The sequence below is a fragment of the Pseudophryne corroboree genome, chromosome 6 (assembly GCF_028390025.1).
Source record: "Pseudophryne corroboree isolate aPseCor3 chromosome 6, aPseCor3.hap2, whole genome shotgun sequence".
Classification (NCBI taxonomy): domain Eukaryota; kingdom Metazoa; phylum Chordata; class Amphibia; order Anura; family Myobatrachidae; genus Pseudophryne; species Pseudophryne corroboree.
This window is the reverse complement of record NC_086449.1, coordinates 747,449,847-747,477,397: the sequence shown is the minus strand read 5'-3', so window position 1 is coordinate 747,477,397 and position 27,551 is coordinate 747,449,847. Positions and strand designations below refer to the sequence as shown.

At 47.6% G+C, this 27,551-nt stretch overlaps 1 protein-coding gene across 7 annotated transcripts in view; it reads left to right on the top strand.

Moving 5' to 3' along the window:
- The window catches only part of RNF213 (ring finger protein 213), a 680,515-nt gene that overhangs the window by 82,304 nt on the left and 570,660 nt on the right, over positions 1 to 27,551 (top strand). For all 7 annotated transcript variants that reach the window (XM_063928518.1, XM_063928521.1, XM_063928520.1 and 4 more), the window contains 4 exons: positions 15,228 to 15,358; positions 15,705 to 15,860; positions 17,828 to 18,027; positions 19,101 to 19,381. In XM_063928518.1, the coding sequence (XP_063784588.1) occupies positions 15,228 to 15,358; positions 15,705 to 15,860; positions 17,828 to 18,027; positions 19,101 to 19,381 (768 nt within the window). The remainder of the gene's footprint in view (positions 1 to 15,227; positions 15,359 to 15,704; positions 15,861 to 17,827; positions 18,028 to 19,100; positions 19,382 to 27,551) is intronic.

Genomic DNA, 27,551 nt, shown 5'->3' with positions numbered 1-27,551 from the left:
GAAAATTTGAGACCTCTATTTTTAAGAAAAGCACTGATAAAAACACAGTACTATTAGCAGAAAGCTTTCACCCCAAACCATTAAAAATGGGCTTGCCCTTTGCACAACTGTCACGAATTGTCAGGATAACATCTGATCCTGCTCTTTTGGATGAAGCTCTTCATAAAATGGGGTCTGATTTTGTCCAACGGGGCTATAATAGAAGTGATGTGGACGACGCGATACGAAAGTGTCTGACCCTGGATAGGGAAACGCTGTTGGCTGGTGGGAACAAGGATAAGCAAATTAACAGATTGATTTTTCCTAGCACATTTTCAATAGCTTCTCGGCATTTGAGAGACACGATATTGAAACATTGGCATATACTAGAGTCTGATCCCATCATGAGTGACTTTTGTAAAAACAGACCATTGTTTGCATATAAACGCAGCAGGAATTTAAAAGATCAATTAACATTCTCTGATATAAGCCCGACAGCAGCTCAACAGAATTGGTTATCCCTCAAGACAGGCTCATACCAATGTGGGAGATGTGTCAATTGTAGACACTTACTAACAGGAGATTTCTTTATGCATCCAAAGACTGGCGTTAAACATCTGTTACGGCAACACATGACGTGTGACAGCAAATATGTGATCTATTTAATTATTTGCCCTTGCCAATTAATTTATATTGGTAAAACCATCCGGATGCTAAAAGAAAGGATTGGAATGCATCGTTCTTCCATCAAAAAAGCCATGTCTAAAATTGACCAGAGTACACCACCAGTGGCAAAGCATTTTTTTGAAGCTGGCCACACACTCAAGGACTTCAAATTCATGCCCTTGGACCAAGTGAGACCGCTAAAGAGGGGAGGAGACCGCAATAAACTTTTACTCCAACGGGAGTGTGAACTAATATACAAATTTGATACAGTTTACCCGGGAGGCCTCAATGAGGAACTAAATTTGAATGTCTTTCTATAAGATTTAGAGGAGGACTGCTTGCATAGGAGGCCGTGATTGATTGATTCATTGATATTTTTATATTGATTTTTTTGCAAAATTATTTTTTTGTATTTTCTAGACTCTATTGGATGTTTATGCCCATTTGATTGTCCTCATGTGTATTTGAGCTATGGATATTATGAGCGTTTAATCATAATACTTTGATCATACAATAATGATAATAATTTTTTCCTTGTGGTTACACTACTCTGTCATATCACAATGTTCCCTTTGATGGTTGTTTATCAAGTGATTCCTATCTATATAATAGCCATATGGTGCCTGTCAGGCATCACTGACATCTGTCACTGTGTGATGACCCGGTAATCCAAAAACCCTGGTTGCCAACCTGAATTCTCTTTCATAATATTGTCTGGATATACAAATTAATGTCAGCAGTTGTTCAGGGGAAATTGCAATGGAACCCAGATTTGGAACCATTCCCCCGGTGTGAATGATGTAAATGCATTTTGAGTCCAGTGACTGACTAGCCTCCGTGTAATGAGACCTGCTATGTAGCATTTGCTGGCGTGTTACAGAAGTGGCACGGACCATGCGATGCAAACGGCAGTGTTTCTCCACGGATAACACTGTGAGCGCCTAGACCGGAACCGGAAGTGCGTTCCATAGCCGGATGGCGTGCGGTTCACGGCGGCGCCATTGAGAGAGATGGTGTGGCACGGGTGGACGGATGAGAGAGTCGTCACATGTGCGGAGTGTCAGGATATTGATGACGGGCACCTTGGCTATTTAAGCAGCAACTATGTGGCCTATTGTTGTGGAGCCCTTGAGGAAGGTGGTTATACACCGAAACAGCTGTCGGGCTTATCACTACAGGACAATGCATCCATGAGCTGACCAGATAAGTTCCTTGGTTTGAAGCTGCTATCATGTATTTATCTACAATATTTTTCACCAACTGCTGCTATTTTGAATTTTATTGATGAACTGTTTGAATTTCTTCACTAAAATATTTTTGCATCTAATTGGTGTGCTGGTCTCTATGTGGATAGGCTGCTTTCAACAGTGTGCTTTACACAGGAGGTTTTATGTTTGCAATATGAGATTGCAGCACCTGACTTTTACAAGGAAATGAGTGCGGTTTCTTCCACTGACATTTATATATATATATATATATATATATATATATATATATATATATATATATATATATATATATATATATATTTTACCATCCGTAAGCAATACAGTATATACAGATGTGTCCTCATACACTGTTGTTACAGTTGTGCCATATACAGTAGCTGTTCCTGGCATACAAAGACTCTTATTTTATGTTCATATGCAGATTTTCACAGTTTGCTTATAAATATCAGACTGTTTGGTGCATGGTATTTATTCTGATATTACCTACATGGGGACAGAGGCAGCAGATGGGGAAATCGCATACATAGAGGGGGATAATTTGTTATAATGTGTGATATATATTATTAGTGATGAAATAAAGTGGACACATCCTGCAGGGAATGGAGGGTACATAATATGTAATAATGGGATGTAGTTATGTGACCAGGCGGTCAGGAGACCGCCGGTCACAATACCAACCCCCACATCCCGCCCGATCCGAGTCCCGACAGTTGGCATGCCGATTAGCAGGGACTATTCCCACTCTGTGGGTGTCCTCAACACCAATAGAGTGGGAATAGGACCTGTGGCGAGCGCAGCGAGGCTCCTAGGGGCTTTGTTGCACTTGCCCCCCGCTGAATCCCGGCGTTGGGATGCTGACCACTGGTAAGCCATACCCAACCCATAATAATTGCATATAAGACTTTTTATTTTTCTCTTACGTCCTAGAGGATGCTGAGGACTCCAAAAGGACCATGGGGTATAGACTGGATCCGCAGGAGCTTGGGCACACTGAAAAGACTTTGACTGGGTGTGAACTGGCTCCTCCCTCTATGCCCCTCCTCCAGACCTCAGTTAGACTTTGTGCCCAGGACTGACTGGACACTCACTAGGGGAGCTCTCCTGAGTTTCTCTAGAAAATACTTTTTGTTAGGTTTTTTATTTTCAGGGAGACCTGCTGGCTACAGGCTCCCTGCATCGAGGGACTGAGGGGAGAGAAGTCAGACCTACTTCTACTTATTTTAGGGCTCTGCTTCTTAGGCTACTGGACACCATTAGCTCCAGAGGGTTCGATCACTTGGTTCGCCTAGCTGCTTGTTCCCGGAGCCGCGCCGTCACCCCCCTCACAGAAGGCAGAAGACAGAAGCCGGGTGAGTATGCAGCAGGCAGAAGACTTCAGTGACGGCAGAAGACTTCAGTAACGAGGTACAGCGCAGCGGTAGCGCTGCGCTCCATGCTCCCACACACTTCACCAACGGCACTTGCGGGTGCAGGGCGCTGGGGGGGAGCGCCCTGGGCAGCATGTTACTGGGTCTTGCAGGCTGGCAGAAGGCATTTTCGGTGCCCGGGCACCGTTTTCCATACCCCCGCCAGCATTTTCATTTTAAATTCTAGCGGGCTGAAGTGCGCCGGGAAGGGGCGGGGCTTAGCCGCACAGCTCACCAGCGCCATTTTCTCTCATCCACAGCCGCTGCATGAGACGCTGGCCCGGGACCTCCAAGCTCCACTTCAAGTAACAGGGAGCAAATCGGGAGGGGGGGGGGGCACAGATATTTGGTGCATAATTATTGTAGTTACAAGCAGCGCTTTACACATATATTGTCTGGTGGGATATATGGGCGCTGGGGTGTGAGCTGGCATACTCCCTCTGTGTTTTTCTATCCAGGCTTCCTTGTGGGTCTGTCCCCTAGCTGAGGCAGTGTGTGTGTGTCTGTACTACGTGTCGGCATGTCTGAAGCTGAGTGTTACTCCCTGGAGGAGGTTGCTGGGGGCGCAGATGCGGGTCTGGAGTTGGCTCTGTCGGCGCAGCCGACACCTGATTTGCTTACAATGTTAAGTACACTTAATACAAATGTGGCCTCATTGTCTAAAAGATAAGATAAATCGGAGTCTCAGACAAAGGTGTGGAGGAAATCCATGGAGGATGCTTTGTCTCAGGTGCAGACCCCATCAGGGTCGCAAAAGCGGTCGTTTACCCAGTTGGTAGATACGGATACCGACACGGATTCTGATTCCGATGTCGACTTCACTGAGGTTGCTTTATCCCCACGGTTAGTTAAGAGTATTCAGTTACATGTTTGTGGCTATTAAGGTTTTTACATATTTCTGACGAACCTGCGGTGCAGGAAACAAGGATTTGTTTGTTCAAAGGGAAAACACCTGAGGTGAAGTTTCCCCCCTCTCATGAAATGAATACTCTTTGTGAAAAGGCTTGGGAATCACCGGACAAGAGGTGGCAGATTCCCAAGAGGATTTTCATGGCGTATCCTTTCCCCTCTGATGACAGGGAAAAATGGGAGTCGTCCCCGAATGTCGACAAGGCTCTATCCCGTTTGTCTAAGAAGGTGGCGCTTCCGTCCCCTGACACGGCTGCTCTCGAGGATCCGGCGGATCGCAAGCTGGAGACTTCTCTGAAGTCCATTTTCGCTAATACGGTTGCATTGCTCAGACCTGCTGTGGCGTCGGTATGGGTGAGTAGTGCTATTGCTAAATGGGCTGAGAATTTAGCTGCTGATATGGATACCCTTGATAAAGATAATGTTCTTTCTCTAACGTCCTAAGTGGATGCTGGGGACTCCGTAAGGACCATGGGGAATAGCGGCTCCGCAGGAGATTGGGCACATCTAAAGAAAGCTTTAGGACTAACTGGTGTGCACTGGCTCCTCCCCCTATGACCCTCCTCCAAGCCTCAGTTAGATTTCTGTGCCCGACGAGAAGGGTGCACACTAGGGGCTCTCCTGAGCTTCTTAGTGAAAGTTTTAGTTTAGGTTTGTTATTTTCAGTGAGACCTGCTGGCAACAGGCTCACTGCATCGAGGGACTAAGGGGAGAAGAAGCGAACTCCCCTGCGTGCAGAGTGGATTGGGCTTCTTGGCTACTGGACATTAGCTCCAGAGGGACGAACACAGGCCCAGCCTGGATGGGTCCCGGAGCCGCGCCGCCGGCCCCCTTACAGAGCCAAAAGAGCGAAGAGGTCCGGAAAAATCGGCGGCAGAAGACGTTCCTGTCTTCAATAAGGTAGCGCACAGCACTGCAGCTGTGCGCCATTGCTCTCAGCACACTTCATACTCCGGTCACTGAGGGTGCAGGGCGCTGGGGGGGGGCACCCTGAGACGCAATAAAACATGATAAAAATACCTTACATGGCAAAAAATACATCACATATAGCTCCTGGGCTATATGGATGCATTTAACCCCTGCCAGAATATACAGAAAAACGGGAGATAGGCTCCGCCCCCTTTTCGGCGGCCTTATCTCCTCAGCACACTGGCGCCATTTTCCCTCACAGCTCAGTTGGAGGGAAGCTCCCTGGCTCTTCCCTGCAGTCACTACACTACAGAAAGGGTTAAAAAAAGAGAGGGGGGCACTAATTAGGCGCAGTATTAAAACATACAGCAGCTATAAGGGGAAAAACACTTATATAAGGTTATCCCTGTATATATATATATATATATATATATATATAGCGCTCTGGTGTGTGCTGGCATACTCTCCCTCTGTCTCCCCAAAGGGCTAGTGGGGTCCTGTCCTCTATCAGAGCATTCCCTGTGTGTGTGCTGTGTGTCGGTACGTTTGTGTCAACATGTATGAGGAGAAAAATGATGTGGAGACGGAGCAGAGTGTCTGTAACAGTGATGTCACCACCTAGGGGGTCGACACCTGAGTGGATGTACTGTTGAAAATTACGTGACAGTGTCAGCTCTGTATAAAAAAACAGTGGTTGACATGAGACAGCCGGCTACTCAGCTTGTGCCTGTCCAGACGTCTCATAGGCCGTCAGGGGCTCTAAAGCGCCCGTTACCTCAGATGGCAGATACAGACGCCGACACGGATACTGACTCCTGTGTCGACGGTGAAGAGACAACCGTGATTTCCAGTAGGGCCACACGTTACATGATTGAGACAATGGAAAATGTTTTATACATTTCTGATAATACGAGTACCACCAAAAAGGGGTATTATGTTCGGTGAGGGAAAAACTACCTGTAGTTTTCCTGAATCTGAGAAATAAAATGAGGTGTGTGATGATGCGTGGGTTTCCCCCCGATAACAATTGATAATTTCTTAAAAAGTATTGGCTGTATACCCTTTCCCGCCAGAGGTTAGGGTGCGTTGGGAAACACCCCCTAGGGGGGATAAGGCGCTCACACGCTTGTAAGAACTAGAGATGAGCGGATTCGGTTTTACTCGGTTTTACTCGGTTCTCAAAACCGCATCTTATTGGCTATCCACAACACGTGACATCCGTGAGCCAATAAGATTCGGTTTTGAGAACCGAGTAAAACCGAGTAAAACCGAATCCGCTCATCTCTAGTAAGAACAAGGGCTCTACCCTCTCATGAGATGGCCGCCCTTAAGGATCCTGCTGATAGAAAGCAGGAGGGTATCCAAAAATGTATTCACACACATACTGGTGTTATACTGCGACCAGCAATCGCCTCAGCCTGGAGGTGCAGTGCTGGGTTGGCATGGTCGGATTCCCTGACTGGAAATATTGATATCCTAGATAAGGATAGTATATTATTGCCTATAGAGCATTTAAAAGATGCATTTCTATATATGCATGATGCACAGCGGAATATTTGCCGACTGGCATCAAGTATAAGTGCGTTGTCCAATTCTACCAGTAAAATGGTCAGGTGATGCTGATTCCAAACGGCATTTGGAAGTATTGCCTTTGAAAAGGGACATTTGGGGTCGGTCTTTTAGACCTGGTGGCCACGGCAACAACTGGGAAATCCACGTTTGTACCCCAGGTCGCCTCTCAAAATAAGACGCCGTATTATCAGGCGCAGTCCTTTGTTGGCAAGCGGACAAAAGGTTCCTCTTTTCTGCTCGTGACAGAGGGAGAGGAAAAAGGCTGAAGAGATTAGCCAGTTCCCAGGAACAGAAACCCTTTCCCGCCTCTGCCAAGCCCTCAGTATGACGCTAGGGCCTTACAAGCTCAGGCACGGTGGGGGCCCGTTCTCAATGAATTTCAGTGCGCAGTGGGCTCACTCGCAAGTAGACCCCTGGATCCTTCAGGTAATATCTCAAGGGTACATATTGGAATTCGAGACGTCTCCCCCTCGCCGTTTCCAAAAGTCGGCTTTACCGACGTCTCCCTCTGACAGGGAGGCAGTTTTGGAAGCCATTCACAAGCTGTATTCCCAGCAGGTGATAATCAAGGTACCCCTCCTGCAACAGGGAACGGGGTATTATTCCACACTATTGTGGTACCGAAGCCAGACGGCTCGGTGAGACCGATTCTAAATCTAAAATCTTTGAACACTTACATACAGAGGTTCAAATTCAAGATTGAGTCACTCAGAGCAGTGATTGCGAACCTGGAAGAAGGGGACTACATGATGTCTCGGGACATCAAGGATGCTTACCTTCATGTCAAAATTTACCCTTCTCACCAAGGGTACCTCAGATTATGGTACAGAACTGTCACTATCAGTTCAGACGCTGCCGTAGGGATGGTCCACGGCACCCCGGGTCTTTACCAAGGTAATGGCCGAAATTATATCCCTTCGAAGGAAGGGAATTTTAGTTATCCCTTACTTGGACGATTCCCTGATAAGGGTAAGATACAGTTGGAAGTCGGTGTAGCACTATCTCAGGTAGTGTTGCGGCAGCACGATTGGATTCTCAATATTCCAAAATCGCAGCTGGTTCCGACGACTTGTCTTCTGTTTCCTAGGGATGTTCCTGGACACAGTCCAGAAAAAAGGTGTTTCTCCTGGAAGAGAAAGCCAGGGAGTTATCCGAGCTAGTCAGGAACCTCCTAAAACCGAACCAAGTCTCAGTGCATCAAAGCACAAGGGTTCTGGGTAAAAATGGTGGCTTCCTACGAAGCAATCCCATTCGTTAGATTCCACACAAGAACTTTCCAGTGGAACCTACTGGACAAATGGTCCGGGTCGCATTTTCAGATGCATCAGCGGATAACCCTGTCACCAAGGACAAGGGTATCCATCCTGTGGTGGTTGCAGAGTGCTCATCTTCTAGAGGGCCGCAGATTCGGCATTCAGGACTGGGTCCTGGTGACCACGGATGCCAGCCTGCGAGGCTGGGGAGCAGTCACACAGGGAAGGAATATCCAGGGCTTAGGGTCAAGCCTGGATACATCACTTCACATAAATATCCTGAAGCTAAGGGCCATTTACAATGCTCTAAGCTTAGCAAGACCTCTGCTTCAAGGTCAGCCGGTGTTGATCCAGTCGGACAACATCATGGCAGTCACCCACGTAAACAGACAGGGTGGCACAAGAAGCAGGAGGGCAATGGCAGAACCTGCAGGGATTCTTCGCTGGGCGGAAAATCATGTGATAGCACTGTCAACAGTATTCATTCCGGGAGTGGACAACTGGGAAGCAGACTTCCTCAGCACGACCTCCACCCGGGAGAGTGGGGACTTCACCCAGAAGTCGTCCACATGATTAAAAAACTTGACAGGTATTGCGCCAGGTCAAGAGACCCTCAGGCAATAGTTGTAGACGCTCTGGTAACACCGTGGGTGTACCAGTCAGTGTATGTGTTCCCTCCTCTGCCTCTCATACCCAAGGTACTGAGATTGATAAGATGGAGAAGAGAAAGCACTATATTCGTGGCTCCGGATTGGCCAAGAAGGACTTAGTAACCGGAACTTCAAGAGATGCTCACGGAGGATCCGTGGCCTCTACCTCTAAGAAGGGACCTGCTCCAGCAAGGACCCTGTCTGTTCCAAGACTTACCGCGGCTGCGTTTGACGGCATGCCGGTTGAACACCGGATCCTGAAGGAAAAAAGGCATTCCGGATGAAGTCATCCATATCCTGATCTAAAGCCAGGAAGGATGTAACCGCAAAAACATTATCACCGCAATTGGCGAAAATATGTTGCGTAGTGCGAGGCCAGTAAGGCCCGACGGAGGAAATTCAACTGGGTCGATTCCTACATTTCCTGCAAACAGGAGTGTCTACGGGCCTGAAATTGGGGTCCATTAAGGTTCAGATTTCGGCCCTGTCAATTTTCTTCCAAAAAAGAACTAGCTTCAGTCCCTGAAGTTTAGACGTTTGTAAAAGGGGTACTGCATATACAGCCTCCTTTTGTGCCTCCAGTGGCAATTTGGGATCTCAATGTAGTTTGGGTTCCAAAAGTCACATTGGTTTAAACCACTTAAATCTGTGGAGTTAAAATATCTCACATGGAAAGTGGTCATGCTGTTGGCCCTGGCCTGGGCCAGGCGCGTGTCAGAATTGGCGGCTTTATCCTGTAAAAGCCCTTATCTGATTTTCCATTCGGACAGGGCGGAATTGAGGACTCGTCCTCAGTTTCTCCCTAAGGTGGTTCCAGCGTTTTCACCTGAACCAACCTATTGTGGTGCCTGCGGCTACTAGGGACTTGGAGGAATCCAAGTTGCTGGATGTTGTCAGGGCCCTGAAAATATTTCCAGGACGGCTGGAGTCAGGAAATCTGACTCGCTGTTTATCCTGTATGCACCCAACAAGCTGGGTGCTCCTGCTTCTAAGCAGACTATTGCTCGTTGGATTTGTAGTACAATTTAGCTTGCACATTCTGTGGCAGGCCTGCCACAGCTAAAATCTGTAAAAGCCCGTTCCACAAGGAAAGTGGGCTCATCTTGGGCGGCTGCCCGAGGGGTCTCGGCTTTACAATTTTGCCGAGCAGCTACTTGGTCAGGGGCAAACACGTTTGCTAAATTCTACAAATTTGATACCCTGGCTGAGGAGGACCTGGAGTTCTCTCATTCGGTGCTGCAGAGTCATCCGCACTCTCCCGCCCGTTTGGGAGCTTTGGTATAATCCCCATGGTCCTTACGGAGTCCCCAGCATCCACTTTGGACGTTAGAGAAAATAAGAATTTACTTACCGATAATTCTATTTCTCATAGTCCGTAGTGGATGCTGGGCGCCCATCCCAAGTGCGGATTGTCTGCAATACTTGTACATAGTTATTGTTACAAAAATCGGGTTATTATTGTTGGGAGCCATCTTTTCAGAGGCTCCTCTGTTATCATACTGTTAACTGGGTTCAGATCACAAGTTATACGGTGTGATTGGTGTGGCTGGTATGAGTCTTACCCGGGATTCAAAATCCTTCCTTATTGTGTACGCTCGTCCGGGCACAGTATCCTAACTGAGGCTTGGAGGAGGGTCATAGGGGGAGGAGCCAGTGCACACCAGTTAGTCCTAAAGCTTTCTTTAGATGTGCCCAGTCTCCTGCGGAGCCGCTATTCCCCATGGTCCTTACGGAGTCCCCAGCATCCACTACGGACTATGAGAAATAGAATTATCGGTAAGTAAATTCTTATTTTTGACTCTTGGTTATATCAAGGACGCTGCAGATTACCTGAAGGATGCAGCAAGGGATGTTGGTCTCTTGGGATCAAGGGCCAATGCCATGGCGATCTCGGCCAGGAGGGCTCAGTGGATCCATCAATGGAATGCTGATGCCGACTCCAAGAGAGCTATGGAAGCTCTCCCCTTCAAAGGTAGTGTCTTGTTTGGTGACGGCTTAGCTGACCTGGTGTCTACCGCGACGGCGGGTAAGTCATCTTTTCTTCCTTATGTTCCCATGCAACAGAAGAAGGCACACATCAGCAGATGCGGTCCTTTCGTCCAAATAAATACAAGCATGGAAAAGGTTCGTCCTTCCTCGCTTCAAAGGGTAGAGGAAGGGGAAGAAAGTCGACTGCAGTATCAGGCGCCCAGGACCAAAAGTCCTCCCCTGCCTCTACCAAGTGCACCGCATGATGCTGGGGCTTCCCTGGGGGAGTCCGGACCGGTGGGGGGCCGTCTGCGGATCTTCAGTCAGGTCTGGGTTCAATCAGGCCTGGACCCTTGGGTCCTGGATATAGTATCTCAGGGATACAAGCTGGACTTTCAGGAGATTGCCCCCTCACCGGTTTTTCATTTTGGCCTTACCAGTGTCTCTTCTGGACAGGGAGGTGGTGAAGGCAGCAATACAAAAGTTGTGTCAACAGAGGGTCATTGTTTCCGTTCCCCCGTCCCAACAGGGGGAGAGGTTCTACTCAAGCCTCTTTGTTGTACCGTAACCGGACGGTTCGGTCAGACCGATTCTGAACCTAAAATCCCTCAATCCATATTCGAAAGTTTTCAAGTTCAAGATGGAATCTCTTCGAGCTGTGATTTCCAGCCTAGAAGGGTGGGATTTTATGGCGTCAATCGACATAAAGGATGCCTACTTACACCTCCCGATATATTCTCCGCATCAAGCCTTCCTCAGGTTTGCGATACAGGATTCTCATTACCAATTTCAGACGTTGCCGTTTGGGCTTTCCATGGCCCCGAGGATTTTCACCAAAGTCATGGCGGAAATGATGGTTCTCCTTCGCAAGCAAGGGGTTACAATTATCCTGTACTTGGACGATCTCCTGATAAAGGCGAGGTCCAAGGAGCGGTTGTTGAGAAAGGTGGATTTGTCTCTGTCGGTTCTGCGACAACACGGTTGGGTGCTAAATTTGCCAAAGTCTCAGTTGATTCCGACCACTCGGCTGCCCTTTCTGTGCATGATTCTAGACACGGAGTTACGGAGAGTGTCTTCCGGAAGACAAAGCTCTGGAAATGCAGATGATGGTCAGGGAGCTTCTGAGGCCGTCGAGTGTGTCGATTCATCAATGTACTCGGGTTCTGGGGAAAATGGTTGCGGTGTACGAAGCCATTCCGTTTGGCAGGTTTCATGCCCGGGTGTTTCAGTGGGATCTGCTGAGCAAATGGTCCGGGTCTCACCTGCACATGCACCGGAAGATAAGTCTATCTTCCAGGGCCAGGATTTCTCTCCTGTGGTGGCTACAGAGTTCCCACCTCCTAGGAGGGCGCCGGTTCGGAATCCAGGACTGGGTTCTACTGACAACAGATGCAAGTCTCCGAGGCTGGGGCGCAGTCACCAAAGGAAGAAATTTCCAGGGGAAATGGTCGCTCCAGGAATCTTGTCTTCACATAAATGTTCTCGAGTTAAGAGCCATTTACAACTGCCTGGTACAAGCAAAGAGCCTTCTTCAGGGTCGACCTGTCCTGATACAGTCGGACAACATAACAGCGGTGGCGCATATAAACCGTCAAGGCGGAACAAGGAGCAGGGCGGCTATGGCGGAGGCCACAAGAATCCTTCGCTGGGCGGAACAGCACGTGAACGCTCTGTCAGCAGTCTTCCTTCCGGGAGTGGACAACTGGGAAGCAGACTTCCCCAGCAGACACGATCTCCATCCGGGAGAGTGGGCTCTTCACCAAGAGGTATTTGCAGAAGTGACGAAACGTTGGGGAATTCCGCTGATCGACATGATGGCGTCTCGCCTCAACAAGAAGCTTCCGCGATATTGTTCCAGGTCAAGGGACCCCCAAGCCAGTGCAGTAGACACCCTGGTGACTCTGTGGGTATTTCAGTTGGTGTATGTGTTCCCTCCGCTTCCTCTCATTCCAAAGGTGCTGGGAATCATTCGACGAGCAAGAGTTCAGGCGATCCTTGTCGTTCCAGATTGGCCACGATGGGCCTGGTATCCGGATCTTCAGGAATTACTTGTGGAAGATCCTTGGCCGCTTCCTCTAACAGAGGACCTGTTATTGCAGGGACCATGCGTGTTTCCGGACTTACCGCCAAATCTTAGCTCGAAAAAGTATTCCAGGGGAGGTCATTCCCACTCTCCTTAAGGCTAGGAAGGAGGTTACGGCGAAACATTATCATCGTATTTGGAGAAAGTATGTTTCGTGGTGTGAGACCAAAACTGCTCCTGCGGAGGAATTTCACTTGGGTCGGTTTCTCCATTTTTTGCAGGCAGGAGTCGATGCAGGCCTGAAATTGGGTTCCATCAAAGTGCAGATTTCGGCTTTATCTATTTTCTTTCAAAAGGAATTGGCTGTCCTTCCAGAGTTTCAGACTTTTGTGAAGGGACTGCTGCATATCCATCCTCAGTTTGTGCCCCCTGTGGCGCCATGGGATCTTGAAGTGCTCTTGCAGTTTCTTATGTCTTCCTGGTTTGAACCTTTGCGTAAGGTTGAGTTAAAGTTTCTCACTTGGAAGGTAGTCATGCTGTTAGCTCTGGCGTCTGCCAGGTGAGTGTCAGAGTTGGCGGCCTTATCTCACAAGAGTCCATATTTGATCTTCCATTCGGATAGAGCAGAATTGAGGACTCGTCAACAATTTCTGCCGAAGGTGGTTTCTTCGTTTCACATTAACCAACCTATTGTGGTGCCTGTGGCTACAGATGCTGTGGCAGTTCCAAAGTCTCTTGATGTTGTAAGAGCTTTGAAAATTTACGTCGCCAGAACGGCTCTTACCAGGAAAACAGAGGCTTTGTTTGTTCTGTATGCTTCCAACAAGATTGGAAATCCTGCTTCTAAGCAAACTATTGCACGCTGGATTTGTAATACGATTCAGCAAGCTCATTCTTCGGCTGGGCTACCGTTGCCGAAGTCAGTAAAGGCCCATTCTACCAGAAAAGTGGGCTCGTCTTGGGCGGCTGCCCGAGGGGTCTCGGCACTTCAGCTTTGCCGAGCAGCTACGTGGTCAGGTTCAAACACCTATGCTAAGTTTTACAAGTTTGATACCCTGGCTGAGGAGGACCTCATGTTTGTTCAATCGGTGCTGCAGAGTCGTCCGCACTCTCCCACCCGTGCTGGAGCTTTGGTATAGACCCCATGGTCCTTTTGGAGTCCCCAGCATCCTCTAGGACGTAACAGATAATAGGATTTTAGTACCTACCGGTAAATCCTTTTCTCCTAGTCTGTAGAGGATGCTGGGCACCCATCCCAGTGCGGACTGTTACTTACAGTGTATTCTTGCTGGTTAAATTCGTTTACACACGGGTTGTGTATTTGTTGTTTTCAGCTTGTTGCTGTTGTTAATTCATACTGTTATCTGGTTTACTGTTACTCCGGTTGTACGGTATGTTTGTGGTGTGGGCTGGTATGTTTCACGCCCTTAGTTTAAACAAAAATCCTTTCCTCGAAATGTCCGTCTCTCCTGGGCACAGTTCCTATAACTGAGGTCTGGAGGAGGGCATAGAGGGAGGAGCCAGTTCACACCCAGTCAGTCTTTTCAGTGTGCCCAAGCTCCTGCAGATCCCATCTATACCCCATGGTCCTTTTGGAGTCCCCAGCATCCTCTGCGGACTAGGAGAAAAGGATTTACCGGTAGGTACTAAAATCCTATTTTCTTGCGGCCAAACAAGACTTAAGGTGCGTACACACTAGATGATATGCTCCATGAGCAGTATCGTTGAGCGATTTCTCTTGAACTTCCTGGAGTCCCGGACAAAGGATATTGAGCGTACACACTGAGCGATTTTTACAAATGACCAACGATATACAGGAGTCATCCGACACCAGGGTTTGCCAACTACTGGATAGGAGGAATTTCATAGGGGTTGTTCGCCGTTCATCATTCGTAGCATACACACTAAACGATATGCACTTTATCGTCACAGCCGGATTTAGGGAGGGGCGACAAGGGCGGCCGGTATCCAGGGGTAGCACTGGTGTCTCGCAGCACAGCACAACACGATGGAGCAGCTCTAAATAAAACCACAGCTCCTAACAGCCCTTGCGGAATTCTGGGAGCTGTAGTTTTATTTAGGGCTCCTCCCCTGTAGTGCGGTGCCACTGGACACTGAGTGCCGTACGTGTCTTTGCAGCCAGGCAAGTGTGTGAGAGAGAGAGTGTGTGAGAGAGAGAGAGAGAGAGAGAGTGTGTGTGTGTGTGTTTGGTGGGGCTTCGCAAGCAACTTCCACTGTAATGCGGTGCCGCTGGAGACTGGGTGCTGTACGTGTCTCTGCAGCCAGGCAAGTGTGTGTGTTTGGCGGGGGCGGGGCTTTGCAAGCAACTTTACTGGTGGAGGGTCCCACAACCTCCGCTGCCCTGGACCCCACCGACCTTAATCCGGCTCTGCTTATCGTTAACGACATAGCCAAAATTGAGCTGCGTGTACAGACGACCTCGTTAACAACCTGTGGGACCATGCATTGTTCGTAGCGTACATACAAACGATATCGTTCAGAAGAGTGAAAATTAGCGAAATCGTTTATAATATTGCCTAGTGTGTATGCACCTTTAGACCTTAATTATTCTGCCCGGTTAGGATTTTGAGTTTGACATGCTTGATTTGTACTCTGAGATTTAGTAAATACTATTTATTTCCATTTACTAACATTTGTAATAGAAGGAAAAAGTGACTAAAAGTGAGAATGAAGACGCAAAAATGCAGCAAGAAAATAAACAAGATGAAGATGGAAAAACAACTTCCAATAAAACCATTTCAGACAATAAAGCAAATAAGCCCCAAAATGTCAGGTATGTTATGCAGAAGATGTAGAAGAATCTGTGCAGTGGCCTATGGACTTGTTGGATCCTTTTACACAAGTATTATGTACAGTACAGGCATTTCATGGGTTATTGTAAGTTTTCCCAAGTACCTAACCCCTTACATATTCAGATCAATCTATTTAACGTGTAACATAAATACTAGGACATACAGTATTTTATACACTGACAATGACCAATGGCCTTCGGTTTGCTGCCCTAGATATACTGTATAAGCCAGTCCTGGACGACGTTTAGGTCTAGTTGTACTAATGACCCAAAGTATGTTGTCTATTTCAGGTATTCAACTTCTTTTTAATTTTATAATTTTATTCAGGAAACTGGATCCAGCAAATCGTATCACCGTATATTTCCATGTGATTGTGTCAAAAGAGTTTGGTGTGAAAAAAAAAGATAAAGTGGTGGTGAAAGCTGGAAATCTGTATGGGTATAAGGATTGGGACGATGTTGTTTGTTACATGCAATATAAAGAGTAAGTTGTTGTTCTTATGTTTTATTGTTATTATTATTGTCTCCATCATCAGCAATTATAAGGTGCTACAACAATCTGCAGCAGTGTACAGTAGGGAAAGTAACCACATTACAAATACTTGGAGGACTAAATGGCAAAATATAGGACATCGAAGAAGCGTAAATGCAACAATAGGGGTAAATGTGTGAATAGACATACTATGTAAAGTATATGACAAACCAGTGCTTTATTGAGCAAGCACGAGGCATGATACAGGACTCGCAGGTAGATGAGCTCACGTGATTAACCTTTTTCATAGTCACAAACACCTTTCACTGGGAGACCTATGGAAAGCAAATAATGGAGTGAAAGGCAGTGGAGGTACTGAGGGGTGGGATCAGTGACATAACTTCCGCTTGAAAAATCTGCAATTATAACCTAGCCCAGAGGAGCAGCTAGTCCGGGCTGCAAGTCATTATACAGTCTGTGATCCCGTACATGCCAGAGTCACAGCGGGACCTGAGACCCTCTTCCCAGCTCTGGCTGTCAGATTATAGAGCAGTGCCCAGAAGGTAAAATGTCAAGACCTTGTTGTTTTGGTGCTGGAGGTGTGTGTGTGTGTGTGTGTGTGTGTGTGTGTGTGTGTGTGTGTGTGTGTGTGTGTGTGTGTGTGTGTGTGTGTGTGTGTGTGTGTGTTTCAGTGCTCTATTGGTGGAGGGCTGCATTGGTGTATGATTGAGGAGGAGGAAAGGAATTACAGTAGTTTTCACAACAATGGGCCACATCTACTAAGCCTTAAAAAGTGATAAAGTGGAGAGAGATAAAGTACAGGTCAATCAACTCCTAACTGCCATGTCACAGGCCCTATTTGCAAAATGGCAGTTAGGAGCTGGTTGATTGCTAGTTTATCACTCTCCACTTGATCACTTTTCAAGGCGGTCTATTTACTATAAAGTGGACGGAGATTAAGGGGCAGATGTATTAAGCCTGGAAAAGTGATAAAGTGGAAGGTGATAACGCACCAGCCAATTAGATGCTGACTGCCAAATTACAGGCTGGTTTTGAAAAATGACAGTTAGAAGCTGACTGGCTGGAGCATTATCACCTTCCACTTTATCACTTCTCCAGGCTTAATACATCTGCCCCTAAGTACCAGCCATTCAGCTCCTAACTGCCTTGTCACAGGCTGGGTTTGAAAAATGTTAGTTAGGAGCTGGTTGTCTGGTACTTTATCTCCAGCCACTTTATCTCCATCAAATGCTTAGTAAATGGACCCCTAAGTTTATCTTGTGAGTAATGAGGAGAAAAAAAATGGCAGTGGTTCCTAATGGCAACAGGACTCCACTGCCATGCATGGAGTCCTGTTGCCATTAGGAACCACTGCCACGGGAACCGATGCTTTGGACCACACAGTTGGTAATTGCATTTCCTACTGGATACCTCTAGACAAGCCAGCATATTAATGTGAACTGTCCATCACAAACCAAAGGGACACGGTCGTTGCAATCCTGCAGCTAACACAAAATAATTTTTTAATAGTCCTTATCACCCCTACTACTCATTGGTTTTATACAATTTCTTTGCATATTTTATATGTTTTTACCTTTTATTAAATTGTACATTATGCATTATTAGACCTTTTGGACTGTGTACCTTTTACATGTCGACCTTTTGACTGTTGACCTTTTGACCCTGATGACCTAATGCATGTTGACCATTAGTGGTCTACCTATTGACTGTAGACCTTTTTTGTGTAGCTCTATAGACCGGTTACCAGGTTGATTGGCAAGTAATATTTCAGTAGGAAAAAGGAAATGTTGGATTTACTGATGGGAGTAGTCGCTCTGTCTGCTTTGGAACAATATATGCTTCCTATTTGTTTTGCTGATGATCTAGCTGTACTGTACAGCTTAAAATGTGCAATGCTGAACATTACCAACATTTACAGAAACTTGTGGTAACTCAATGAATGTTCTGTTGTTTTAAAGAGAGGTGAAAGACCTTGGATTCCTCTATGAAGGACAAACTCACATTTCTTCTAAGGACAACTTGGGCAGACACATCCCATACAAATATGTTATTTTGGGGAAAAATGGAAAGGAAGAATATGAGTACATTTATCATGTTGTGGAAACCAGATCACCCATCAACCGTTGCCTGCATATTCCTTTGAATCTCTACGGAAGAGGTGACACATTATCTTGCAGACGTACAAAAACAGAATACTTAGACATTATCACACCAGTTAGTGTAACTAAAGCAGCCAAACCCGTCTAAACTAATGGGCGCGATTACGAAAAGTGCTGTTTGGGTAATTTTTCACACATTTCAGCCGCCAGCACGGGGGGCTGCAAGCTGAAATGTGTCTCCCCACGGCTCAGCACGCCTGAACGAAGCAACAATTGAATTGCTTCGTTGGGCACCATCTAGTGTCGGCCGTGGGGAGAAAACAATTGAATTCCCCCCATTGTCTCCAAAATACATTTTGAATGGTTTATTATCATAAATTCCACCTGGCATTCACCACTTTATGTTAGCACAGCTTCTTTCTCTGTAACTACAGATGTGTCCTTATACATCTTTTCCTGAGGGTAAGCATGCCTAGCGGAAAGTAATGTGCTGGGATAGCTCCTAATATAGGTGCCAGTATGTAGGGTGAACACTTTTCCATTAGATGGTACCCTGAGTCTCCCCCTTCATCCTTGTTTCAATCTGCTAGTAGTCTATTGAGGAGGGAAGGTGGGGGACTGCAAATCAGTCGCAGTCCCCCACCTCTCCTCCTCAATAGACTACTAGCAGATTGAAACAAGGATGAAGGGGGGGATTCAGGGTACCATCTAATGGAAAAGTGTTCGCCCTACATGCCCTTCCTGTGGTGGTCCTGTCCCAGTTCACATTATTTCTGATCAGTGTGATAGGCAAAACCAGTGCTAGTGGCAGCCAATGATATAATCTGTAACCTAAAGATGATAGGTAAGCACAGTATACTTATTTTAATAATTACCTACACAAAATACGTTTGGCCGGGGGGTTCCATGAAAAAAATGCTGATAATCTAGGACGCAATGATTTGAGAAAGTTTGGGAACCACTGCTATACTTGTTCTAGTGTCCCCTAATGGATGAAGGAGACATTTTTTAATAAGTGACTTGTAAATGTGCATTTAAACCACAAGGGCTACCCTAATATATTTAGTGATAAACATGTTAAAAAATATATACTATTGCATGTCTAACACATGTATTCCTTATTCCTGCACAGAGTGGCATCAGTATGATGATGTGTGTTTGAAGGAGGGGAGTGGATTTTTTAAAAGAGTGGTGAGGCTTTGGAACGATCACTTCTCACCTTTCTCTGATGCAAAAAAGAAGGCGGCTGAGGTCATGCTGAACGGCATTTTCAGTATTCTTGAGATCTGCAATGACAGCAATTTGACAAGTTTTTTTAGTCAACTATACCAATTTTATATGGTGTCTAAGGAGCCGCTTTTGTTTGGAAATCCTGTAATACACAGGTTTACTCCTGGTTTTGGTGTACCTGAGGTATTTAAACTCTATTCATTATGGTTATTTGAGATGATATCTTTGTCATATTGGGAGATAATGCAAAATAGGATTGAGTAAATTCCTCATTCATTTAATAAAAAGCTGATATTACTTGCTGGGATTTGTAGTTCTATACTTCCTGGAGAGTCGCAGGTATCCTGTTATTTAATATGAAATGAAAAAAGTTGATTTACTAAACCACCAATAGGAGCACACTAAAAAAAAAAAAAAGACAACACGCCTCCGTTTTCAGGAACACGGCCCTGCGCCCCTCCCCGTCCCCAAATGGACCCGTTACAGCTTAGGGTGCACTGTGTGTAACAACGCTAGACCATTTCTGCAAATGCACAGAATTTCCAACCTTTACCTGCTTCATAAATTCAACCAAAATAGGTTGTGCTGTATCAGGATTAGGTAGGCCAATCCCAGGCCATTTTTTCAGTTCCGGGATCCTGGGAATCCCGGGGTTGCAGTAGGGATCAATCGGTGTAGGGAGCAGGGAGAGTGGATGTGGAGGGCAGTGAGGAAGGGTGTAGGGAGCAGCTAGGGAGGGTGGGTTTAGGGAGCAGCGGGGGAGGGTGGGTGTAGGAAGCAGGGAGGAATGGTGCAGGGAACATTGATGGAGGGCGGAAGTAGAGAACAATGATGGTGGGTGGATGTAGGGACTAAGGAGTGTGCTGCGTATTTACTGTTAGGCAGGCAGCCATAGATACACATAGACAGCGCGGCGGCCATTTTCCTGATTGGCTGCCGGTCCACCAGCTCAGATTAGCTGGTGGCCGGCACTACATTTGAAAACCTAAGGTCTAAAATCCCCACTGCCACTCGGGCCGCACAGCTGGACAGTGTCTAAGCCAAGTGCTATAGAGTTTATTGCTGCCCAGCAAAACAGCGCATTTGCAACCTAATCCCGTCAATCCCAGCATTTTTTAGCCAGAATCCAGGGTCCCGTCGACCCCCGAACCCGGGTTTGGCCTCCGTATTCAGGATCAGAGTATTAGTTGGAAGAGTCCTGAGGTGGTGAACATATTTGGAGTCTGAGGATGGGAAGCTTTCTTCGTAAATTGAGACATGGAGCCCGAGTTAGAGGTAGATGCAAATCCTGACACCACTGCGTCTTGGTACACAGTGGTACTGTAAAAAAAATATGCTAATGCCACCGCTCATCAAGCATGCAGTGTCACTCACACGCATGCGCATGCAGTGTCACTCACACGCATGCGCAGTACAAAAAAATAGCTCAACTCTACGGCATTGCGTCCACGTGTGAGTCAGGGCCCATGGTGAGGTTGTGTAGTTGGGGGATCATGAGCAGCATAGAAGATTCAAAATAGTTTTGCAAACACTCTGAATAAAATGAATCTAGCCTGCCTGTCGCTGCAATAAATTACAGATCAGTAATACAGTAGATAGGTATGCTGATAATCCAGGAACAATACTATAATACAGTGGAGTGACTAGGTAGGAAGCAGAACACAAGTCAACGTTTTCAGCAGGCATGAGGAGATCACAAAAACGTACTGAAATCTGCTAATTAGAATAGACGGGATGTAGTTAAAATACCTCCGGAATCTCGAATGACTGCATAAGGCTGGAGTCAAAATCCCGACTGACCTCAGGATCCTGGATCCCAATCGTTCTTCCAGTGGTGCGCATTTGTGTCCTTTGTGTGTGAGAGTGTGTGTGTGAAGTGGGGGGGGGGGGGGGGGGTTGGTTGGTTAGGGTGCAGGAACGTGAAGATTATGGTTAGGTACTGGGGAGTGGGGGTCATGGTTAGCCACTTGGGAAGGGAGGTCTGGGTTAGGCACCAAGCGGAGAGGGTTAGGTTTAGGCAGCGAGTAACGGAGGGTTAGGTTTAGGCACCCACAAGGGATGGTTAGGGTAGGAAACGGGAGGGTTACGGTACTTTTGGAGAGGCTGTTGGGATTTTGACCGCTGGCATCCCATCTGTCGGGATAGCATACTGAATCCGAACAGATTGGGAGGAGAAGTGTGGCTCGTGCCCTGAGACGGATGGTGGTCACACAAACCAAAGAGTCGTTCTGACCACGCTAAGGAACTGGTGGGCAACATGATATTTTTGAGGGCTCCACAAGAGTATAACTCAGTTCCATAGTGGGTAAGCAATAGATTACATCAAGCATATTCAGCCTTTTCTCATACGTCCTAGAGGATGCTGGGGACACCATTAGAACCATGGGGTATAGACTGGATCCGCAGGAGATATGGGCACTTTAAGACTTTGAAAGGGTGTGAACTGGCTCCTCCCTCTATGCCCCTCCTCCAGACTCCAGTTTTAGAATTGTGCCCAGGCAGACTGGATGCACTCTGAGGAGCTCTACTGAGTTTCTCTGAAAAAGACTTATGTTAGGTTTTTTATTTGGCAACAGTCTCCCTGCTTCGTGGGACTAAGGGGAGAGCAGTATGACCTACTTCCAGTGAGTTCAAAGGCTCTGCTTCTGGCTACAGGACACCATTAGCTCCTGAGGGTTTGATCGCTAGGCACGCCTAGATGCTCGCTCCCAGAGCCGGCCGTCACCCCCCTTACAGAGCCAGAGGTCAGAAGACAGGTGAGTAGAGGAAGATCAAGAAGACTTCAGTGACTGCATTCTGAGGTACCGCACAGCAATCGCACGCTGCGCGCCATGCTCCCACACACACAGCAGCACTACAGGGTGCGGGCGCCCTGGGCAGCAGAAAAGCCTCAAAATAAACTGGCAAGTGGGGACATAAGTGCCTAGGCACTGTCCTAACCCCCGCCAGTATAAATATATATTTAAAAAAAGCGGGACTGAAGCGCGCCATTAAGGGGGCGGGGCTTCGTTCCTCACAGCTCACACAGATCAGCGCCATTTTCTCTGACGTCCTAAGTGGATGCTGGGGACTCCGTCAGGACCATGGGGATTAGCGGCTCCGCAGGAGACAGGGCACAAAAGTAAAAGCTTTAGGATCAGGTGGTGTGCACTGGCTCCTCCCCCTATGACCCTCCTCCAAGCCTCAGTTAGATTTTTGTGCCCGGCCGAGAAGGGTGCAATCTAGGTGGCTCTCCTAAAGAGCTGCTTAGAGTAAAAGTTTTGTTAGGTTTTTTATTTTCAGTGAGTCCTGCTGGCAACAGGCTCACTGCTACGAGGGACTTAGGGGAGAAGAAGTGAACTCACCTGCGTGCAGGATGGATTGGCTTCTTAGGCTACTGGACACCATTAGCTCCAGAGGGATCGAACACAGGCCCAGCCATGGAGTCCGGTCCCAGAGCCGCGCCGCCGACCCCCTTGCAGATGCCGAAGAGTGAAGAGGTCCAGAAACCGGCGGCAGAAGACTTTTCAGTCTTCATGAGGTAGCGCACAGCACTGCAGCTGTGCGCCATTGTTGTCAGCACACTTCACACCAGCAGTCACTGAGGGTGCAGGGCGCTGGGGGGGGCGCCCTGGGCAGCAATGAAATACCTATACTGGCTAAAAGAGACATCACATATAGCCCCTGGGGCTATATGGATGTATTTAACCCCTGCCAGGTCTCAGAAAAACGGGAGAAGAAGCCCGCCGAAAAGGGGGCGGGGCCTATTCTCCTCAGCACACAGCGCCATTTTCCCTCACAGAAATGCTGGTGGGAAGGCTCCCAGGCTCTCCCCTGCACTGCACTACAGAAACAGGGTTAAAACAGAGAGGGGGGGCACTTATTTGGCGATATGATTATATATATTAAGATGCTATAAGGGAAAAACACTTATATAAAGGTTGTCCCTGTATAATTATAGCATTTTGGTGTGTGCTGGCAAACTCTCCCTCTGTCTCCCCAAAGGGCTAGTGGGGTCCTGTCCTCTATCAGAGCATTCCCTGTGTGTGTGCTGTGTGTCGGTACGTGTGTGTCGACATGTATGATGACGATGTTGGTGAGGAGGCGGAGCAATTGCCTGTAATGGTGATGTCACTCTCTAGGGAGTCGACACCGGAATGGATGGCTTATTTAGGGAATTACGTGATAATGTCAACACGCTGCAAGGTCGGTTGACGACATGAGACGGCCGGCAAACCAATTAGTACTTGGCCAGGCGTCTCAAACACCGTCAGGGGCTTTAAAACGCCCATTTACCTCAGTCGGTCGACACAGACACAGACACGGACACTGACTCCAGTGTCGACGGTGAAGAAACAAACGTATTTTCCATTTGGGCCACACGTTACATGTTAAGGGCAATGAAGGAGGTGTTACATATTTCTGATACTACAAGTACCACAAAAGAGGGTATTATGTGGGGTGTGAAAAAACTACCTGTAGTTTTTCCTGAATCAGATAAATTAAATGAAGTGTGTGATGATGCGTGGGTTTCCCCCGATAGAAAATTATTGGCGTTATACCCTTTCCCGCCAGAAGTTAGGGCGCGTTGGGAAACACCCCTTAGGGTGGATAAGGCGCTCACACGCTTATCAAAACAAGTGGCGTTACCGTCTCCAGATACGGCCGCCCTCAAGGAGCCAGCTGATAGGAGGCTGGAAAATATCCTAAAAAGTATATACACACATACTGGTGTTATACTGCGACCAGCGATCGCCTCAGCCTGGATGTGCAGCGCTGGGGTGGCTTGGTCGGATTCCCTGACTGAAAATATTGATACCCTTGACAGGGACAGTATTTTATTGACTATAGAGCATTTAAAGGATGCATTTCTATATATGCGAGATGCACAGAGGGATATTTGCACTCTGGCATCAAGAGTAAGTGCGATGTCCATATCTGCCAGAAGATGTTTATGGACACGACAGTGGTCAGGTGATGCAGATTCCAAACGGCACATGGAAGTATTGCCGTATAAAGGGGAGGAGTTATTTGGGGTCGGTCCATCGGACCTGGTGGCCACGGCAACAGCTGGAAAATCCACCTTTTTTACCCCAAGTCACATCTCAGCAGAAAAAGACACCGTCTTTTCAGCCTCAGTCCTTTCGTTCCCATAAGGGCAAGCAGGCAAAAGGCCAGTCATATCTGCCCAGGGATAGAGGAAAGGGAAGAAGACTGCAGCAGGCAGCCCATTCCCAGGAACAGAAGCCCTCCACCGCTTTTGCCAAGTCCTCAGCATGACGCTGGGGCCGTACAAGCGGACTCAGGTGCGGTGGGGGGTCGTCTCAAGAGTTTCAGCGCGCAGTGGGCTCACTCGCAAGTGGACCCCTGGATCCTACAAGTAGTATCCCAGGGGGTACAGATTGGAAATTCGAGACGTCTCCCCCTCGCAGGTTCCTGAAGTCTGCTTTACCAACGTCTCCCTCCGACAGGGAGGCAGTATTGGAAACAATTCACAAGCTGTATTCCCAGCAGGTGATAATCAAAGTACCCCTCCTACAACAAGGAAAGGGGTATTATTCCACACTATATTGTGGTACTGAAGCCAGACGGCTCGGTGAGACCTATTCTAAATCTGAAATATTTGAACACTTACATACAAAGGTTCAAATCAAGATGGAGTCACTCAGAGCAGTGATAGCGAACCAGGAAGAAGGGGACTATATGGTGTCCCTGGACATCAAGGATGCTTACCTCCATGTCCCAATTTGCCCTTCTCACCAAGGGTACCTCAGGTTCGTGGTACAAAACTGTCACTATCAGTTTCAGACGCTGCCGTTTGGATTGTCCACGGCACCCCGGATCTTTACCAAGGTAATGGCCGAAATGATGATTCTAATTCAAAGAAAAGGCGTCTTAATTATCCCTTACTTGGACGATCTCCTGATAAGGGCAAGGTCCAGAGAACAGTTGGAGGTCGGAGTAGCACTATCTCAAGTAGTTCTACGACAGCACGGGTGGATTCTAAATATTCCAAAATCGCAGCTGTCTCCGACGACACGTCTGCTGTTCCTAGGGATGATTCTGGACACAGTCCAGAAAAAGGTGTTTCTCCCGGAGGAGAAAGCCAGGGAGTTATCCGAGCTAGTCAGGAACCTCCTAAAACCAGGAAAAGTGTCAGTGCATCATTGCACAAGGGTCCTGGGAAAAATGGTGGCTTCTTACGAAGCGATTCCATTCGGCAGATTTCACGCAAGAACTTTTCAGTGGGATCTGCTGGAAAAATGGTCCGGATCGCATCTTCAGATGCATCAGCGGATAACCCTGTCTCCAAGGACAAGGGTGTCTCTTCTGTGGTGGCTGCAGAGTGCTCATCTACTAAAGGGCCACAGATTCGGCATTCAGGACTGGGTCCTGGTGACCACGGATGCCAGCCTGAAAGGCTGGGGAGCAGTCACACAAGGAAAAAATTTCCAGGGAGTGTGATCAAGTCTGGAGACTTCTCTCCACATAAATATACTGGAGCTAAGAGCAATTTACAATGCTCTAAGCTTAGCAAGACCTCTGCTTCAAGGTCAGCCGGTATTGATCCAGTGGGACAACATCATGGCAGTCGCCCACGTAAACAGACAGGGCGGCACAAGAAGCAGGAGGGCAATGGCAGAAACTGCAAGGATTCTTCGCTGGGCGGAGAATCATGTGATAGCACTGTCAGCAGTGTTCATTCCGGGAGTGGACAACTGGGAAGCAGACTTCCTCAGCACGACCTCCACCCGGGAGAGTGGGGACTTCATCGGGAAGTCTTCCACATGATTGTGAACCGTTGGGAAAGACCAAAGGTGGACATGATGGCGTCCCGCCTGAACAAAAAACTGGACAGGTATTGCGCCAGGTCAAGAGACCCTCAGGCAATAGCTGTGGACGTTCTGGTAACACCGTGGGTGTACCAGTCGGTGTATGTGTTCCCTCCTCTGCTTCTCATACCTAAGGTACTGAGAATTATAAGACGTAGAGGAGTAAGAACTATACTCGTGGCTCCGGATTGGCCAAGAAGGACTTGGTACCCGGAACTTCAAGAGATGCTCACAGAGGACTCATGGCCTCTGCCGCTAAGAAGGGACTTGCTTCAGCAAGTACCATGTCTGTTCCAAGACTTACCGCGGCTGCGTTTGACGGCATGGCGGTTGAACGTCGGATCCTAAGGGAAAAAGGCATTCCGGAAGAGGTCATTCCTACCCTGGTCAAAGCCAGGAAGGAGGTGACCGCACAACATTATCACCACATGTGGCGAAAATATGTTGCGTGGTGTGAGGCCAGGAAGGCCCCACGAAGAAATTTCAACTCGGTCGATTCCTGCATTTCCTGCAAACAGGAGTGTCTATGGGGTTCAAATTTCGGCCCTGTCGATTTTCTTCCAGAAAGAATTGGCTTCAGTTCCTGAAGTCCAGAAGTTTGTCAAGGGAGTACTGCATATACAACCCCCTTTTGTGCCTCCAGTGGCACTGTGGGATCTCAACGTAGTTCTGGGATTCCTCAAATCACATTGGTTTAAACCGCTCAAATCTGTGGATTTGAAATATCTCACATGGAAAGTGACCATGATGTTGGCCCTGGCCTCGGCCAGGCGAGTGTCAGAATTGGCGGCTTTGTCTCACAAAAGCCCATATCTGATTGTCCATTCGGACAGGGCAGAGCTGCGGACTCGTCCCCAGTTTCTCCCTAAGGTGGTGTCAGCGTTTCACCTGAACCAGCTTATTGTGGTACCTGCGGCTACTAGGGACTTGGAGGACTCCAAGTTGCTAGATGTTGTCAGGGCCCTGAAAATATAGGTTTCCAGGACGGCTGGAGTCAGGAAAACTGACTTGCTGTTATCCTGTATGCACCCAAAAAACTGGGTGCTCTTGCTTCTAAGCAGACGATTGCTAGTTGGATGTGTAGTACAATTCAGCTTGCACATTCTGTGGCAGGCCTACCACAGCCAAAATATGTAAATGCCCATTCCACAAGGAAGGTGGGCTCATCTTGGGCGGCTGCCCGAGGGGTCTCGGCTTTACAACTTTGCCGAGCTGCTACTTGGTCAGGGGCACACCCTGGCTGAGGAGGACCTGGAGTTCTCTCACTCGGTGCTGCAGAGTCATCCGCACTCTCCCGCCCGTTTGGGAGCTTTGGTATAATCCCCATGGTCCTGACGGAGTCCCCAGCATCCACTTAGGACGTCAGAGAAAATAAGAATTTACTTACCGATAATTCTATTTCTCGTAGTCCGTAGAGGATGCTGGGCGCCCATCCCAAGTGCGGATTGTCTGCAATACTTGTACATAGTTATTGTTACAAAAATCGGGTTATTATTGTTGTGAGCCATCTTTTCAGAGGCTCCGCTGTTATCATGCTGTTA